The following is a 19,854-nucleotide window of genomic DNA, read 5'->3' as shown; positions in this document are numbered from 1 at the left end:
CACTAAAATCTAGATTTGTTCATGTCATTCCCAATGGTTCCACCTTGCCTACAGGAAAAAAAAAAACAACCCAGACTCCTTAGGATGGCATTTAAGACACCTCATGATCTGACCCCAGCCTCACACTAGTATCAATAAGAAGGTGTATGAAAAAATAGATACTTTTACAATTGCACTAAAAGTTTCCCCCTTCAAGAGTAGATTTAATTTTTGAAAGCAGTGAGAAACCACTTGGAGCCAATGTTGAAGAATACATAAAGTGATCAAACTAAGTATTATTTTAGTCAGTAATGGTGTGATTCTAAACTAATAAGACTGTTTTTATATGTAGCCCATTAACTGGCTGCAAATGCATCTCCTAAACAAGTGCATCACCCTTGGATTAACAATAGAACTACCTAAGGCAACCCCTTTGAAGGTTAATGGTTAGTAGGCTACAAATGTTCCAAAGCCTTTTATCCAGGGGTAATATTGCATATACTTTCACAAGACTTTTTTCATAGCATTTCTGGAGATATTTTAAAGGAAAGATTTTGGAGGAAATATTCCATACAGATGACAAATATGCCTTTTGAGGAACAAATGGAGAATGTCCTACAAAAGAAAAAAAAGGAAATTCCTTAGTACTTGGAAAAGTTAATACCTTTATTTTGTTGCTGCTGCTGCTACTGTTGTTTTAATATTTCCATGTCCAAGTGGAGAGTCCCAGAATAACTGTCTATGCACTGTTAAATCCTGCTGAGGATTCTACAGTTTTTGACAACTGTAATATAATTTCTTTCTAAATGGCCAGGTCTGTATTGCAACCGTACCTGGGATGGATGGTCCTGCTGGGATGACACACCGGCTGGAGTGCTCGCCCAACAGCACTGCCCAGATTATTTTCCGGACTTTGATGTAGCAGGTAGAGTATTTATTTTTATTGTATATTTTGCTATGAATCTTTTAGCATTTTTCTAGTTCTGAAAAGAAAATCAGATACAAAATATACTACCAAGTCATATTCTATGCAGTTTAGCACATTCTGAAGAATTTCCATAAATGAAATATTACCCAGTTGTCTAAGATTGCAAGCTGCCCTTATTTTTTAAGTCACATTGCTGATCAGTTATGCCCCTTAGTCATAAATTATATTAAATGTTAGATAAAAATGAAAATTTTATATATTTTAAATATTTAATATTAAATTTTAATAAAAGTAATATTTCTAAAACTGAACAGTTTTATTTAAATGTGTAGTTTTTAAAATTTTTCAGTTGTCTCACATTTGATGACTTATGCAAATGCTTGATGTAGAGTTTGTGCGTACTGGGCTGGTAAAACAAGCATAATGGAAATTTGATGTAACCTTGAAAATTGTATAAAACTGTCATGTGTAGGGAAGATAAATTAGAAAGTGGTAACTCCAGACATTTACCAGATTTCTGCTCCAACAGTAGATTATTAAAATATGCTCAGTAAATAAGACCAGTTAAATTAAAATGGATTGTAGTAACCCAGCTGTGTGCCCAGCCCAACATGAACAGCCAACAGATGTGTGTTAAGTGAATTTGGTGTTACTTTTACAACTAAAGTTAATTAGTAACATGGGAATATTTTCATTGACTATCATTTTTTAACTTTCCAAAACATTTTCATATATAGTATCTCATTTTATACTCACATAATATTTGACATAAAACCACAAGTGAACCCAAGTCTCCTGAGCTCTTACCTATCCCTTTCTTTCTAAGTAAGGGCAACAGTCTTAGAAAAGCATTTGAGAAATAATATTTCTAAATCACCATACAAACTTATGCAGGTTGAAGTACTTTCAGAACTTTCAAGGGGGAACATCGTTTTCCTTCAGGCCTCAGTCTAGCCTCACTGTTATGGTTAGAAGTTGGGCGGCGATGCTTAGGCAGGAGTACCAGGTGCCAAGTGAAGTGAGAAGCTAGGGGCCGAAGTTATGCGTCTTAGTATTGTCATCTATCCAAATAGAATGGAAGTCTGGAATCCAAGATGCTCAGTGGTGAGTGGTCGGGAGCCAAGGCAAAGGGATGTATGAAAAGTAGGTATGAGGTTGTTCAACAGCCTCAATCCAGAGATTAGGCACTTGGGGCTGGGAAATGGCATTGGATAGCTGCTAGTAGTAAGTGATTCTCAACTTGGCTGAGAAGCTGGGGAGCTTTAAAAAATAATCCTGATCCCTGGTACCATCCCAGATATTCTGATTTAGTTAGTTTGGAGTGCAACCTGGACATCAAGATGTTTAAATGTTCTTGTGACTAAATTGTGCAGCCAAGATGAAACTGTGTTAAACAATAAAGTCCAGATAAGAAAGTGGCTGGTACCAGCAAAGTGCACTTAGTAGCTCTTCCAGTAAGAGGCAGAGCACATTATCCGATGAGACTGATACAAGCCATAGTGGAAAGAGGGTCCCCGAGGAATAAAAGGTAGTAGCTGCCCAGCTCCAGGAACTGTAGGTATCAGGGCCAGAAAAGTTCCGTTCTAGGAGACTGGATAGAAAATCTGTCCCATTGAAATAAACCTGGGATTAAGATACTTAAAAAGGAATATAATCTTCATTACAAAGGAGATCCTGATGCTGGAACTAAGTGGGTCCAGATACAGACACATTGCATAAGTCCCTGTTAAGGGGTGAGATTTGTTCCTGAGAGTACAGCAAGCCTGAGCCTGCAGGAAGCGTCCAGGTGGCTCTAGATGTTGAAACTAGAGCCACTAGTTGACTGGTGTGGGGACTGAGCTCCCAGAACACAGGTCATTCCACCTCAAGCTCCGTATCTCTTCTAATAAGATGTGGAATAACAGAGCACAGTAACCCCGCCGCCCCTCACGGTGCTCATCTTCTTCCTCCTTCCTTCAGTGACCTCTAGGGAATAGGGCCGGGGAGAGAGCTAGAACACCCAATTAGAGGAAGGGGACGCCAGGGTCCTGACAAGAGAGGATCATCTTTGAATTATCTGGTCTGGACTAGAAGTAGCATTTTGAAGAGAAGACTCAGTGTTTTGTTTTTTTTTTTTTTTGCTTAAGATGGAAAAATCAACCTTCTCTTTCAGATTTTTCCAAGACTTGTTGGGTCAGACTTTCTACCACATTTCAGGGTTAACCAACCCATCTGGTTACCCACACTTATTGTCTGTGAATGACGAGAGGTTATTTCCCGCAGACTGAAAGTGAGGACATGAGTTAAGATGGAAAACAGCAGTCATACAATAAAATTTATGCAAGAAAGTTTCTGGAATCCAGATTAGAGCAATTAGTCTATCCCTGAGACAATGTTTGGGAGATGCTTTTTGTGCTTCCTTCAAGAATGAGATACAAAGTGCAACCCCAGTGAGAAGAGATAATGGAAATGGGATTGCAGTGGGGCACTTTTAAAACCAGCTCAGGCCAGCCACTTCTAGGAATTCTCATTTTGTTGGAAGAGTTGGGATGTGAAGAGAGAAAGGACTTAGTGCTATGCCCTGCTCAGCACTACCTTCCTGTAAACTCTAACTAAATGCTATTTGATAGTAGTCCCCCAGGTCTTTATCGACTGTTCCCAATAAATGATGCTTCATTAATCTTGATCTGACAGCCACATTAGAGGTAACATGAGTGGCACAAAGAGCTGTCTTGCAATCAAGGCTGCAAGGCCAGTTCCAAAGCAGCAATGGGCCCTTGCCAAAGTGGCTGTAATTATTAACTAAAAGGCAAGTTTGGGGTCACAAAACAGGGATTTCCAGGCATAGATCCATTTTTTCAGCCTGATTTTTAGATTCCTCTCAGCTGGGGGACAAATCCACTTTAAAAGAAAGGCAAACCTTAAAAATACCTATATTCAACAAATTTAAATTCTTTAGTATTTTACCATTGACCCAAGCTGTACCTTGATGATACATACAACAGTTTAATGAAATGACAGATTTCATTTTAAACAAAGTGCTTGGTAAAAGACAGGTAGGTAATGAAAGAGTGTATAACAGTATTGAAATTCCAAAGAGGCTGAGTCTGAAGGAATATGCTAGAGTATAAAAAGCAAATCCTTATTAGGAGGGATTTAAGGGCAGGAGTCAAACACTCAATCAGCAGTAATGGGACAGAGCCAAGGTGGCCAACATATGGTTGAGGACAGTGATTCTCAACCCTGATACCCTTTGGAATCAATGAGCTTCTTAAAGATGCCGGTGTCTGGCACCTCTTCAGATTAATGGAACACAAATCTCTGGGGACTGGGTTTTGAGCATCTGGAAAAAGCTCCTCCATGTGAATCTAGACTGAAGGAAGCATGCTGCCTCTTCACCGGGCAGTTCAAACTTAGACTATTTTAGAGGGAAGTGCCAATCTCAGAGCACGTGCAGAGAGGCTTCAGGCTGTGAGGGGACAGCATGTGTGGTGAGAGTGAATAGGGGTGTTTGGTTTAGAGAGGGAAGTTAGAGTAGATGTAGCCTTCCGTCAAATATTGAAAGATTTGCCAGGTGGAGGATGACAGTTTCTTGATAGCTGCAACAGTTAGAGCCAGGAAATGCCTAGATCCAGACCTGAGTTAAATCCAAACAAAACAATATTTCCTACAGTGCCGTCCGTGATTGGAAAGGACTTCCTCAGGAGGAACACCCTCTTCCGTAGAACACATTACCCTATATAGCTGCATAACTTTGTAAAAACCAAATTATATTCATTTCAATAAAACAAAACTACTTTCTAACAATACGTTAAAGATAAAATGCTGCATTACAAACCACTTTTTTTTAATTGCAAGTAAGCTTAGAATGGTCGTTGACAAAGCATTAACTAAATCATTGACCAGTTTTCAACATCAATTTTTCCCTGCTGGTTAGTGCTAACCCTTTTGGAAACATTGTTGGTGTCCAGTGGTGATCCTTTAAATAGTTTTTGTCCAATGGCAGTCACAGTAAATTCGCAATTTAAAAGTTTTCTACTTAACATTGAAACAGATTTACATTAAGCAATGATGATTCTAACAGGCGCTTTGAAACACCTTTTGTTTGAAAAATGTGTTTTTTCATCCATTTTAAATCATTGTTGGAGTAGATATATTACAAACAAGTCTACAGTTTTCAGTTTAAATCTTGTGCTGAGTTTGGTAGTATCTGTTTCATTCATACGATGAAAAATTATGAATTTCACCCTAAAAACTGCCAAAGTTAAAATAATTTTCATACTAGCTCTTAGCATGTTGATTTGACTAACAGCAACTTCTGATAGAAAATTATTTTAAATGTTATCAGATCTAAGTAATATTTCAGCAAAATAAATTTTTTAACATTAATTGTTTCTTAGCCTTTAAAACAATGACAAATATTAGTATATGATTCTGATTTCCATATCCTCGTGCTAAAAGAAAAACACCAGAAACCATATATAAAAGGGTTTTCCATAGGTGTGATAGCTCTTTGCCTTTGCCAATGAAGAACAATGCTTCAAAAACATTATCCCTATGAAACTATCAAAAATAAAAACTATGTGAGGATTGCAAACACACTGGTAAAATCTCTTTTCATATTTTACCAGTTCAGGATTGTTATATGATCTCTAAACAATAAACGCATTGGAGAGGTACTTTGGAGAACTAGAAAAAGTCTGAATAACTCAGAATAAGTTTGGCAAAGCAAAATGGAGATAACAATGCTTCACATGACTTTGCTGAAGCTAAATTGAAGCAATGCATATTAAAGCATCCTGTATAATGCAGGATTCGAGGTAGTCTCTATTGACGTTCAAGTTCTATAAAGTGATTAACACTTTGGAATGGCTTTTAAGCTTTAACTTATTGTTTTTCCTTCTTGTTATTTTGAGATAGTAAGTTTTGTTTCATTAACAGAAAAAGTTACAAAGTACTGTGAGGAAGACGGGCTTTGGTACACGCACCCTGACAGCAACATATCCTGGTCCAACTATACTATGTGTAACGCTTTCACTCCTGAGAAGATGCAGGTAGGTTCTATTTCAAATTTCAGTATTGGGTGAGAATGCCATCATCTGTGCATGGAAATTTATGCCTAATTGTAAAACACCTGCTACCAAGACGCCAACTATTTTGTAGAAGGAAATCAGATAATGACCTGTCAATTCTAGGGACTCTGTGAAGTGGCACTAGAGAAAATGATGTTTTACTTCTTGGTTGGCATTCAGTCAGTGAGAGTTCTGTGAGCATGTGGAATCAGGCCATTTGTGGCAAGGGGAACATGTCCATGGAGCAAATGATGGGATTCCCTGCAGTGCCAGACATTAGGCAGCATTTCCAGGAACTGCCTTAACATCTCTTCTCCTGGAAGAGTTCCAAAACTACAGATTTCTCCACAAGTCACCAGCTAACGGTTGTCCGCATCCCTGTCCTGAGATGTCTATGACAGTTTTACTATCAAGCCTTGAAGGAACTCTAAGAATGGGGCTTCTCATCAGCCCACTGATAAGCGTGTGGCTGTTTAGATTATTTTCAGTGGAAGTCCATTCTAACTTGCTACTTCTTGTGTCTTACTGGCTGTTAAATATTTTTACTATCTTAGCTTAGAAACATTTAAGCCAGTGGGGCGGGGCGGGGGAGTGGGGGGCAGATAGCTACTGCCTTCTTCAGATGCTTCAGAAATCTGAAAAGATCATTAAGTCTACCACCAGCCTCCTCTCCCTACAGAGCTGGGAGAAACCGTTGGTCAGCGTTTAGCACACAGGGCATCTCTGCACAGCCCTGGTGGCTGCAAGAGAAACCTATTGTTTCCTTCAAAGATAGGCCTGTATGCTCAGTTATTGCGAAGTTGGAAGCTATACGCACATCAGTGCTTTTGTTTCCTATAAAGAAGCTTTATGAGTATAGAAATTTTTCCTTCCATTAAAAACAAAATAAACAACAATTAAAAACAAAGAAGATGAAGAGATAGCTTAGAGACCAGTTGACTAGAGGGACATCTTGTCACAGGCACAGGCTGAGGGCACCAAAGCCAGTTACCGCTTCCACAAATTGCTAAGTCACCCCTGAGAGTCAAGACACATGCCTACATCCTAGAGCTATTTATTTAATAAGGTCTGATTGAAATGACATGTCAATGAGTAAGGAATTTCCTGAATGAATGCTGATTACTTTACAGCAAAAAAATTTAACTCTTTTAACTGAATTGTTAGAAAGAGTGCACATCAAAATAAACAATTCTCAGTGCTGCCACATTTGACCTCTTCACACACTCTGGCCACATCTGAGAAGGAAATAAAGTATTTTAAGAATAAATACTCCCCTCTAGGCACCTAACATAATGATTGAAATTCTATGCACAAATCTTCCGTCTATATACAGGCAAAAAAAAAAAAAAAAGAAATCAACCTAGAATTTATTTAAATAAAAAAACAAACACTTATCAGTCTTAAGAATGATACAAAAATGGCAAATAAATTATGAGCTGTTGATTTAACCTTACACAGTTAGACAATTCTATTTCAGAAGCATAAATATTTTTTAAAGTATTCTAGAGGCAACTGAAAGAAAATGTATTAAATTATATAAAATTTCCTTACAAATAAAATATGCAGAGATAAAAATAAAATACTGGCATTCCTATATATCCAAATTAAAAACAGTACTTTAAATGGCAAGGGGACTCAATATGGTAAACTATTTAAAAGGGAAAACTGTTAGAAAATGCTACACCTGTTTTTGTCTAGTGGTAAAGTTAGAAAAAGAGCCAGAAAATGAATTCCTGGGGAAAAAAGACAGGAGCTGAGTGTTTTCTTGCAAAGATTCCTAAATACCTCCTAAGAAGGGACCTACAAGCTATACTGAAGTTTTTATCAGTTCTAGGTATAAACCAACTATTCCAGATTTACTATCATTACCTGCAAGGATAAAAAGCACTGTTAGCAGAGCAGTATCAACAATGAAACTGACGAACAATATGTAAATGCCTAGTGAAATGATGCAACCGCAATTCAGGATAAGTTGACACATTCATTTTGAAACTCTAAGGCCTACAAGGCAATACCTGTTTCTGTCTAGCAATAATGCACATAACCAAACAAAGGGCTCTGTTTTGTGAGCCTTTTAAGCAGAATTAGTGTTTCAATCTCAGACCCTTCACAAAGAAATTGATAAGAATCAAAATGTTCAAGGGTAATGATTTGTACATAAATGGTGCGTTTCTCCCAGGAATTCAAAGAACTCCATAGAAATTTTCCAGCTTATCTACACTGCATTCACATTCATACCAGGACCCAATAAGTTACTGAAAATACCTTAAGTTCCTCCCACAACCCAATAACCTGTTGTGGGAGGGAACTTAACACCAGAAGCCCAGAGATTATGTTGTCCTCCTTTCAAGCCATTGCCCTCTCTGAGTCTCTGTTTTTTTCACCCGCAAAATGGATATTACAGTCTCTCTTTCTCCCAGACAAAATAGAATACAGGGTGCCCAACTCTGAAAACATGTTAGGAGCTTAGAGAGTTCTACCTATCAGTAAATAAAGAAGGAAATGATCCACTATTGTCAGAGAAGTGTCATAGGTCCACCTGCCCCTAAATGTCTCTCCCATTGGCATCATAAACATAAAAGGCAACGTTGGAAAATATAACAATGTGGAATAACATAAGTAAAGAACTTAGATTTAAATGCTGAGCTATGTCTACTGCTGGTCAAAGATTATACCTAAGAGGTGCTATTTCTTTTCAATTTGGAACACACATTTTAGTTTGTTGAAAATTAGAGTTAGGGATTCATTGTATTTTTTTTCCATATCACTGTTCAACTGACCCAGCAACATTTATTGAAAAGACCATCCTTTCCCTACTGCCCTATAACATCACCATTATCATATATCAAGTGACCATACATGTCACTACATGCTTCTGGACTGCGTTGCACAGGTCTATTTGTCTCTCCTTGCACCAGTATCACACTGCTGGATTCCAGTGGCTTTATAACAAATGATGCTCCATAGAGTAGGTCTTACCACTGTGTTCTTCAAGATTGTCTTGGCTATATTTTTTCTTTGTATTTTCAGTGCAAATTTTAGAAGCAGTCTGTCAAATTTTACATGCAAAGAAACCTTGTGATCAGTTTGAAAATTTTGAGATCTTTATCTTCCAACCATTGAATAGAATATATCCCTCTATTCATCTCTGTCTTTAATATCGCTCAATAATGTTTTATAGATTTCTGTGTAGAGCTCACACGCATCCTTCTGTAGATTTTTTTTTTAAGTTATTTATTTATTTTTGGCTGCGTTGGGTCTTCGTTGGTGCGTGCGGGCTTTCTGTAGTTGCGGCGAGCGGGGGCTACTCTTCCTTGTGGTGCGCAGGCTTCTCATGGTGGTGGCTTCTCTTGTTGTGGAGCATGGGTTCTAGGCATGCGGGCTTCAGTAGTTGTGGCTTGCGGGCTCTAGAGCGCAGGCTCAGTAGTTGTGGTGCACGGGCTTAGTTGCTCCACAGCATGTGGGATCTTCCCGGGCCAGGGCTCAAACCCATGTCCCCTGCATTGGCAGGCGGATTCTTAACCACTGCGCCACCAGGGAAGTCCCCCTTCTGCAGATTTATTCTCAAGCATTTGATTTTTTAATGCAATTGTAAATGCCACATTTGAAATTTTATTATTTGTTGTTTATGTATTAAAACTGTTCTCATTTTTTTATCCAACAATTTTTATAAAACTCACTTATTAATTTTAGTAATTTATAAATTTTATATTTTATATGTATAGTATTATATCAGCTGCAAATAATAACAGATGGATTTCTAGGTAGCCATTAAATTAATCTACTTTCTGTCTCTAAGAGATTTGCCTTTTCTGGACATTTCATATTAATAGGATTATACAATATGTGGGTTTTTGTGACTGGCTTCTTTCACTTAGCTTGATGTTTTCGATGTTCGTCCATGTTATAGCATGTGTAAGTACTTCATTCCTTTCTATGGCTGAATAGTATTCCATTCTGTGGACAAACCACATATACCAGTTGATGGACATTTATGTTATTTCCACTTTTTTTTTTTTTTTTTTTTGCGGTACGCGGGCCTCTCACTGTTGTGGCCTCTCCCGTTGCGGAGCACAGGCTCTGGACGCGCAGGCTCAGCGGCCCTGGCTCACGGGCCCAGCCGCTCCGCGGCATGTGGGATCTGTCCGGACCGGGGCACGAACCCATGTCCCCTGCACTGGCAGGCAGACTCTCAACCACTGCGCCACCAGGGAAGCCCCTAAACATTTTGTGTACAAGTTTTTGTGTGCACATATGTTTTCATTTATCTTGGGTCGTCTTTTTCTTGATCAGTCTTGTTAAGGGGTATTGAAATTATTTTTTTTGTAAGAACTAGGTTTTGTCTTTGATCCACTCAATATATATTCAAGTTCTCTTTATCATTTCTATTTCCTTTCTTTTACATTCTTAAAGTTTAATTTTCTTTAGATGGAAATTTAGGTCATTGATTTTCAATCTTCTTTTCTCACATATGCATTTTAGTCTTTAAACTTCCCTCTATGCACAGCTTCATCTACATCCAAAAAGTTTTGGTGTGTCGTTGTGAGTTCTTCTTTGATCCAGTGTTTATTTAGAAATATACTGTTTGCTTTTCAACAATATGAAGGTGTTTTTTAAGTTATCTTTTTATTAATGATTTCTAGAGTATTATGGTCAGTGAAGATGCTATTTAAGATTTTAATTACTTGAAATATATTCATTTGCTTTACTGACTAGTGTATGTCAATTTGGATATTCTTTGTGCATTTGAAAAGAATGGGTATTCTGCAGATGTTGTGTGCGATGCTTATTATATGTGAATTAGTGAAGTTTGTTGAGCATGTTGTTCAAATCTTCTATAGCTAGATTTTTCCTCCCTGTGTTCATTCTATTGATTACTAGGAGCTGTCAGTTTTTGCTTTATGCTCTGTGTGGTTTGAGTTTATATTATTAGGTGCATAGACATTTAGCATTGCTGTATCATCCTGACTTAACATCTGGACTCGTATGATATCACACCAGTTTTCTTATGGTTAGTGTTTACCTGGGCCATCTTTTCTCATCCTTTCACATCCAATATTTCTGTATCCCTGTATTAAATAATGTTCCTTACAACATATAATTGCTTTAAAAATCATCTATTCCAACCTCATGATTTTACACATGAGGACTACTGCAGTCTGGAAAATTGAAGTGACTGGACCTATGAGTGTCACACAAACACTTAACGATAATACTCTGAGTAAAGAACGCTCTATTGAATCCCATCTTCTATTCTTCCCACCATGTCATGCATATTCCAGTAAAACTGATATTCTTAGGAAAGTTAATCTATTAATCCAATTTATAATTCCATATAATTTAATTCTCTGAAATATTTGTTATCATTTTAGTCATTTTTTTAAAGGAGAAAAACATTTGTTGATTTACACTATTTAAAAATAAACGTTTTCGGGCAGAAATTGAGACACAGATGTAGAGAACAAACGTATGGACACCAAGGGGGGAAAGCGTTGGGGGTGGTGGTGTGATGAATTGGGCGATTGGGATTGACATGTATACACTGATGAAAAAAATAATAATAAAAATAAACTGTTTTCCCTCTTCTATAATAATTTATTCACCTATCTGCTTTAGTAACTGGTTTTGTTGTTGTTGTTGCAGAATGCATACATTCTGTACTACTTGGCTATTGTGGGTCATTCTATGTCGATGTTCACACTGGTGATTTCTCTGGCGATTTTCATGCTTGTTAGGTAAGTACACCTATAGCATCTGCCTTTTATTTTCTTCTCTTAGGCACTAAAATAAATGGTATACTCTGCAAGAGTGTTGGGCAAGGAGAAGTCTGCTGATTACAAGACATGTAACACTGGGAGTCATGAAGTAGCAAGAAAAATGAAATTAATTAAAATATGTTTTTTAACCCTATCTTTGAGGAAAATAGGATGGATACATATAATTTTCAAAGGCGATATGCCTCCTTCCCAAAATGAAATAATCCTGTGAGCCCGTAAATACACTGCATTAACATGGTAAAGTTCCACTTACCATGGCTAAGCTTCCATGAAGTATTGAGGAAATAATCCTCCTCCTTCTTTTACCCTCACTCTAAAATATGGAGGTGGCCACAGGTTCAAACACACCCTGCTTAATTATGAGCTGTACTGTAAGTGGACTGGGCCAGAAGAGAAGTGGGGCTGGTAAGGCCATGATCATGTTCAGCCAGAAAAGGAAGTTTCTTTTGGCCTTAACTAACTCAGCCAGAGTCAAGGAGAACCTCTAGAAGAAGATGGCCTGTTGTCAAGTGTCAGTTTTTTGCCCTTGCACACCTACCATTGTTAACTGAAAGTGTCTTCTAAGAACTATAAGAAACAAAATTCCAATGAGGGTTTCTATTCTGAGGCTGTGTCCATACTAATGATTGCATTACCTATTGCAAAATGATTAAGTTGATATAGATACTGATTTTACAATAATGGAGAATTTAAAATATTCTATAGTTTTAGGAATGACCACAATGTATGTGAGATAGTAACATGTTAAATTTGATCCTAAAAACATGTCCTAAATTTCGTGGCATTTTTTTAAATCAAAGGCAGGAGGCATGCTACAGTGCTATTTCCTTCCACTGATACTTTTTTTAGTGATATTATACAAATGATTAAGAAAAGTTCATAGGCACAGACTACAAATAATTCTCCACACTTAAAAGATGTGATATGTAATTAAATGTATAGTGATTTATATAAAATAACAATCTTAATTTGACTTTTGTTAAAATATTGCCATGATAATACTAGAAAAAATTAAACCAAGGGGAGAATCACACTTACCACACCCTTAATACAACTACAATTATTCTTTCCCTTGACCCTATTTTTTTTTTTTTTGGCGGTACGCAGGCCTCTCACTGTTGTGGCCTCTCCCGTTGCGGAGCACAGGCTCCGGACGCGCAGGCTCAGCAGCCATGGCTCACGGGCCCAGCCGCTCCGCGGCATGTGGGATCTTCCCGGGCTGGGGCACAAACCCGTGTCCCCTACATCGGCAGGCGGACTCTCAACCACTGTGCCACCAGGGAAGCCCTCCTTGACCCTATTTTTAATCTTTGCCTATAACTTACATCATAATTACATATTGTATTATGTCAACATCATCAATTTATGTTGATTAAACAATATAACTGAATAGCAAGTTTTTAACTGAATAGCAAATAATAACAAATAAGCAGAGAGTGAGCTTCTTCCATATTTGGTTTAATAGGAGAAAGACTGATAAAGCAACAAGACATGAAGGATTAATTATTAGAATAATTTTTTCAATTATAATCAGAATACAGCAGAGTAAACACATAGCATGATTAATCTTTGAATGTCTATTCATTTTTCAACTACACTTGACCACAGAGCAAAAGTACATCATCATGGCTCTCATATAACTTTGATTAAAAAGTCTGTCACTAAAAGTCTATTCTTTAAATTTGTAACTCTGCAATTAATAAATGTACACAGGACTTTAAAGATAAAAAAATGTCGAGGGAGATTTCTTAGTTCTTCTCCAGTCACTTAAATAAGTGATGAGGTCTGAGAGCCAAATCAGCAAAGAAAGTAAGAATGTTCTTTAAATAATTTCTCTATTAAGCCACTAAAGATGGGTGTTTAAAAAGTGTAGCACATAGGCAAAGTGAAATATTTCTCAATTCCAGTTAGTCCCAAAATAAAATTAATCTGGTAAAATCCTTGGGAGTGGGGGCATACTATCTAGGAAGCACAGATTTTGCCCTTACTGTCTCTCTGTTTCAAGAACCTTCCAAACAGTAACTTAAGTCTTGGGAGGAAAAACATGTCTTATTGAGGTAGAATCTGAATATAACAATGGGAGGACACAAAGTGAAACGGTTGGTTCTCTAGGGTACACACAGTAAAAGGTGACTAGGATACAAAAAACACACATGCTGAGATGCTAAATATTCAAATCCAGAAGCAGTCATGTCTGATTTTTATACCTGTTCTTAATCTTACCTTAAAGATCTGCCCAAACTAAAACTATCAATGCCATCTGTTTCCCTTAAAGTATGTTTCTAATTCGTCACATTTTTTCTTACATTTGGATTTCAGAAATATTCAAAGTGACTGTGAAAATAAAAATAAAATAACTGATTTATGACTGCATTTTATCTTTTAATTAGAAATATTTTCCCAGGTCCTTTTCAAACACTCAACATCACCCTTGTGATATTTACTGCACATTACAAGGGGAGGTTTTACAATTTATGTACTTAAATGGCATCATCGGTGTGAAACCTGAGCAAGCAATAATCATCACTCCCTTGCTTAATTCTGCACGCCCAGGGTTAAGTTATTTTGCAAAATCCAAATAATCAATTTCATAAAACGTTCATGAAACCAAAATGAGAAGTTACACTCAGCTCTGCTTCTGAGACCTAATGCCTCATTCATAATCATCCCATTGAAATCTCACTCTAAAATCCTAACATGTGCCTTCTAGGGTCTATGAAAAGGAATAACCCTGCAGGTGTCCTTCTCAAACCAGCAGGCCAGGAAGGCCTGCAGAGGAGTTACTGAATATATGGGAGGCTGTAGAACTGCCAATACTTTGCTAAAAATCCTGGGGTATTACTCAGAATGAGATCATTACGGCGTGCCGCTAATCTTAATGTGATTTTACTGTGAGCATTCAGGAGAAGATAAAACGCAGGACTGTGTAACCTGAAACAAATAAGAATCACACTCCCTGTGCTATTGGAAAATGATTGTAGAAATATATATAAAGTCTTCGTTATTTTAAAAGAATAAAATTGAACTTCTAGGCCCTCTTCAGGATAAAGGAAAATTTTTTCAGTGATTTAAATCATAGAAAAGGCAATACTGAAGATCTTAACTGTACAAAGTGGCAGAGTTAAAATAATATTCAGGATGATATACAGGTTACTTCTGATCCACCAATTAAAGGTTGAAAACAGCCTTTTTAGGATATTTGGTTTAGGACCTATACTGGGAAAAATAGTTAGGAGTAGTAACATGGAGAGGAATTAAATAGAACCATCACATTACTTAAGACTCCTCACGACTAGATGCCAAGTGTTAAATGTCAATAAGAGGGTTAAAATAAAAATACCTTTACAGAATACTGGCTTGAGAAAGTCACGTAAGTGGACATTTGTGTTTGTTTCCTGCCATTTTAAGCGAGTTTGCAATAAGTTCACTTATCAGTTCCATGTACAATTTATCAATTTACATTTCTGCATAATAATTCTAAATACTAAAATATCTCACTGTTTTTTCTTAAGGAAGGTCCAATAATAGAACATTCATTAACATCCATTTTGACTACTTGGTACCAAAGTACTACTTGCTGATTAAATATTGTGAATATCAATTACTCTTGCCTGAAAGTTAACAGAGATATATGCTGAAAGAGAAGTGTGTTCATTGCATTACATTTTCTACATTACATTACACTGACCACGTTGGCCAAAAAAAAAAAAAAGTTTTCCACTGGGACCTCTAAAAGGAATATTGATTCCTCTATTACTCAGTACTCCCTATTATTCTATTTCACATCTTTATAGAGGATGGATAGATAACTATCTTATATAGTATCCTATTATACATCTCTGGCTGCCTTCCTGTTCCTCCAGAGAAACCATTAAATCAATGGCAGCAAAAACAGCCTCCTTTCTCCCAACCCACCCTTGACATGGCAGGACACCAAAGGTAACTGTTGGTCATCGCTTGGCACATGTTCACTCATAGAACAGTAGTAATAGGAAAAGAAGCGAGAGTTATGATTGAAAGGGAGTTCCTTAAGGATAAAGATTTTGTGCTAAATCCAAAGATATAAAGTCCTTGTCAGATAGGAAAGATGTATAACATACTGTTCTGAATTTTTCTAGGAGTTTTAATGCAATCCATTTCACATTCCCTCCTTCCCTCACTCCTCTTGTCCATCATGAACAAGGTATGATACCTAAGTAAAGGAAAACTTAAAGTTGTGCCTTGTCCTGTGATATCAAACTGATCTATACAATCTGCAAGACTCAAGGCAAATATTAAGCACCTTCTCATACAACTTCAAGATCCTGCAAGCACACATATACACGCATAGGATACCAATAACTTGAAACAAAGTTTTCAATGTGAAAGATTTACACCAGGTAAATTAAAATCATAAATATGACATTTAGCTTTAACTTTAAAGTGTGACATCTTGTGATTCATATGAAAGTAAATCGTTACCTCATCCTCACATGTGAATGACACCTTGATTGGGCCAAGACAGGAGTAGATTATATTGTCTTATCCTCCCACTCTTGGAGAATCTATAGTACTTATAGTTCCCTGTCACTCAGAGTAAGCAAGATCCTGTCCATCTAAATACCTGTGTTTTTTTTGGTTTTTGTTTTTATCAAGAGAAATAAAGTAGAGCTAACATCTGGTTCATGCCATTTCTACTAAAGACATTTCAGGTCTGACAGGAAAATGCCCGCTTCTCTCATGTTCATTCAGGCAACAGGATATTTGTATTGAGAACAATTAAACACATAATTTCTTAAGTTCAGTTAATCCTCGTCAGCATCCTATACCTCTTTCAGAACATTTATTATAATAGTAAATAATTATGTAATGTATAAGGTCCCTGAAAGCAGAAGCTGTCTGTTTTGTTTACCCATATATCCCTAGCATCTACAAGAGGGTTTGAATCAGAGTTGGATACACAGTAATATGTGTTGGATTATTGAAAGAATTTTAATAAATTTAAAGTACATTTAACTCGCTTCAAAAAGCTGAGTGTAAATGTCATCAAGTGTAGTAAAAATTTTAAAACTCAATAAGGAGAAATTATATTGAAATCTTCAAGAAACAGAGACTCATATATTAGTCATATTCTTCCTTTGGAACCTGACAGTTTATCCAGCTTTAAACCATCACTTTCTCATTGTGTACATAACACAGTACTGTATATAGGTTTTACGTAATGTTGAACAACAGGATAATGTCCAATATTAGTTAAGAATCTGGCAAATGTTCAGTATGATACAAAGTATGAAATAGGAGATCATCTAGCATTTAATGTAATTCTCTGTACTGGAAAAACTGTTTAGTGGTCACGGCTCAAAGAAAACTGCTATTATATAAAGATTTTTAATGCAAAAAAGAGTATTAAGGCCTACTGTGTGTCAGAAGCTGTGCTAGGTACACAAAACAAATTCCTTTGGCATTTCCATTCTAGTAAGAGAAAATAACAGGCAGTAAACAAATATACGATATGTCAGGAAGCAGTAAGTGTTAAGAAGAAAAAAAAAAACAGGGATACAAGGACCCAAGAGTAAGCTGGAGGTGGAGGAAGTATATTTTATTTAGGGCAGTTCTGGTTTACACAGGAGACTGAACATTAACCAGTTCTGTAAGCTAATATCCATTGACAGATTATTGAACCCTACCCAATCCAAAGAAAATCAGGCATGAGAATAGCAATGCTGAATGATGCATTCATCCATACTCCTTAGTTATGCATAATGTCAACTGTCGTTGGTTTAAGCCAGGCTGAATCCAATAATGAGAACACAGATATTTGCCTCCCAGTGAGAAGAATTATAAAATGCTATTACGACTGTATGAATAAATGGCAGGTCAGATGTTTAACAGTTACTTTATGGGAAGAGTTTATGCAGTATAAATGGGCATGATGTTTTACATAAATATTTTTTTCTTTTTAAAGCCTTAAATTTGCATCCTATTTTTCTTTTTTTTTCCTGGTATGCAAGCCTCTCACTATTGTAGCCTCTTCCATTGCGGAGCACAGGCTCCGGACGCGCAGGCTCAACAGCCATGGCGCACGGGCCCAGCCGCTCCACGGCATGTGGGATCCTCCCGGACTGGGGCACGAACCCGTGTCCCCTGCATCGGCAGGCGGACTCTCAACCACTGCGCCACCAGGGAAGCCCCCTGCATCCTACTTTCTATAGTACTGTTAAAAAACCAACTAGGTTCAGTTTATTTAACAAAATTTTCTGCTGCTACATAAAGTAGCACATGGTAGTGTGTGTGAGAAAAAGAGAGAGAGGGAGAGAAAGTTCTCCTCTAAACCCCATCTTTACCATTGGCTGCCTCCTGCATTCTACTCCTGCTCAACAAGTTGAGGATTTTAAAATATTCTGTATTAACTATTTACTAATACTTGTGCTTCCTGAAGAGTTGAAAAAGGTAGCTACAATAATCAAAATATGCTCTAACAGTTGCCCTTATTGCTTAAAGTTACTTTTTACTACAGATAATTGACAACTCATTTTTCCTTTGATTTGAAAATATAGGAAAGCATTTTCATGACCCATTTTTCCCCAGAATTTTCTTGTCAAAATGCCTGGGATTCTAGCTTTATTCCATGAAGATTTTTTAGGAGTAGTTACTATGATCACTCGTTGGCATCATTAAGTGAATGTTAACGTTAAATTTCTCACATTATGCTAAATATTTTTTGACTGGATCAAATATGGTAAACACGAGATTTTAATTCATCTAAGATAATCACTCCAATTTTGTTATAGCCGTCCTGCAGGCTGTCTACATTTGCATCAAAAAGTGAAATAAAAGGGGCTTCCCTGGTGGCGCAGTGGTTAAGAGTCCGCCTGCCGATGCAGGGGACACGGGTTCGTGCCCCGGTCCGGGAAGATCCCACATGCCGCGGAGCGGCTGGGCCCGTGAGCCATGGCCGCTGAGCCTGCGCGTCCGGAGCCTGTGCTCCGCGACGGGAGAGGCCACAGCAGTGAGAGGCCCGCGTACCGCAAAAAAAAAAAAAAAAAAAATTGAAATAGGATATTCAAACTAATGTTTATTTAGATGAACATTCACACAAGTACAAATTTATGAAGTGGAGGAGAAAGGAATGAAAAATGCAGCAAACCGTTTAGTACGCCAGAGGTGGGACATGGCTGTTCCAACAAGCAGTGCATTTGGATAGGTCCCAGGTCCAAACCACAGGGTGCCTCAGCACGAGATCAGATTTGAGACTAGTTAGAATTCTCTGCCTGTGTCTGAGCTCCACCATCAGGAGGACATGGAAAGAAGGAGCCATAGGGTTGATTTCCAGTTGGAATACAAGAAATAAGAAGGTATTAAAAGAAATGGTGAAAGAAAAGGATGACAGGATACTTAATAAAATCTGTGTATGTGATGGGCCAAGGACGTGGATTCAGTCAGGCTGTCAGGCAGCCTTGTTTCTGACTTCAGGCTCTGTTATCCCATTTGCCACTCAATTTCTGCCAGGTTACATCAATGGAGAGTCGACATTTCATCTGAAGCACAATTCCAAACCCTAATAGTTTCTCTTGTAAAAGTCCTTCTCTTAATTAATTTTATGACATTTGTTATCATTGAAAGTGATTTTTATCACTCACTCTTTTAGTTATTGTAGGAAGTCACCCTGAGGACTGAAAACTATGAGCTACCAGAAAACTGTAAAAATCAGGCAGAAAGGTAGTAATGAGTCTTAAAGATGAAAACAGCTTCACTTATTTCTATATGTTCTTTCCTCTGTTGCTAAAGAAAATATTAAAAATATTTACAAAGTGGGTTTTTTTTCCAGGTACGTCAACATTTTGGCACTGGTTAATGCTTTCTGTTACTTTTTCCTTCCAGGAGCCTTAAGTGCCAAAGGGTGACTCTGCACAAGAACATGTTTCTGACTTACGTTCTGAATTCTATCATTATCATCATCCACCTGGTTGAAGTTGTGCCCAACGGAGAGCTCGTGAAAAGGGATCCGGTAAGCACTACATGATTTGTTTTTAATTCTATTTTCAAGGATATAATAAGTATAAATAGTGAACATGGTGTCATTGTCTTACTTAAGCAGCTGCTTATATATATAATAATATTTTACAGTTGAGTTTTGCAT

The 19,854-nt window shown here is 37.3% G+C and overlaps 1 protein-coding gene across 1 annotated transcript in view; it reads left to right on the top strand.

The window, feature by feature from the left end:
* The window catches only part of CALCR (calcitonin receptor), a 66,355-nt gene that overhangs the window by 8,655 nt on the left and 37,846 nt on the right, over positions 1-19,854 (top strand). The window contains exons 3-6 of the mRNA XM_022586040.3: positions 794-904; positions 5,828-5,940; positions 11,602-11,693; positions 19,596-19,722. Coding sequence (XP_022441748.2) covers positions 794-904; positions 5,828-5,940; positions 11,602-11,693; positions 19,596-19,722 — 443 coding nt within the window. The remainder of the gene's footprint in view (positions 1-793; positions 905-5,827; positions 5,941-11,601; positions 11,694-19,595; positions 19,723-19,854) is intronic.

The sequence above is a fragment of the Delphinapterus leucas genome, chromosome 9 (genome assembly GCF_059928025.1).
Source record: "Delphinapterus leucas isolate spDelLeu-1000000601 "Yukka" chromosome 9, BTC_Dleu_Yukka2, whole genome shotgun sequence".
Classification (NCBI taxonomy): domain Eukaryota; kingdom Metazoa; phylum Chordata; class Mammalia; order Artiodactyla; family Monodontidae; genus Delphinapterus; species Delphinapterus leucas.
Note: the sequence above shows the minus strand (reverse complement) of the source record. Positions and strands in the feature narration are given on the sequence as shown.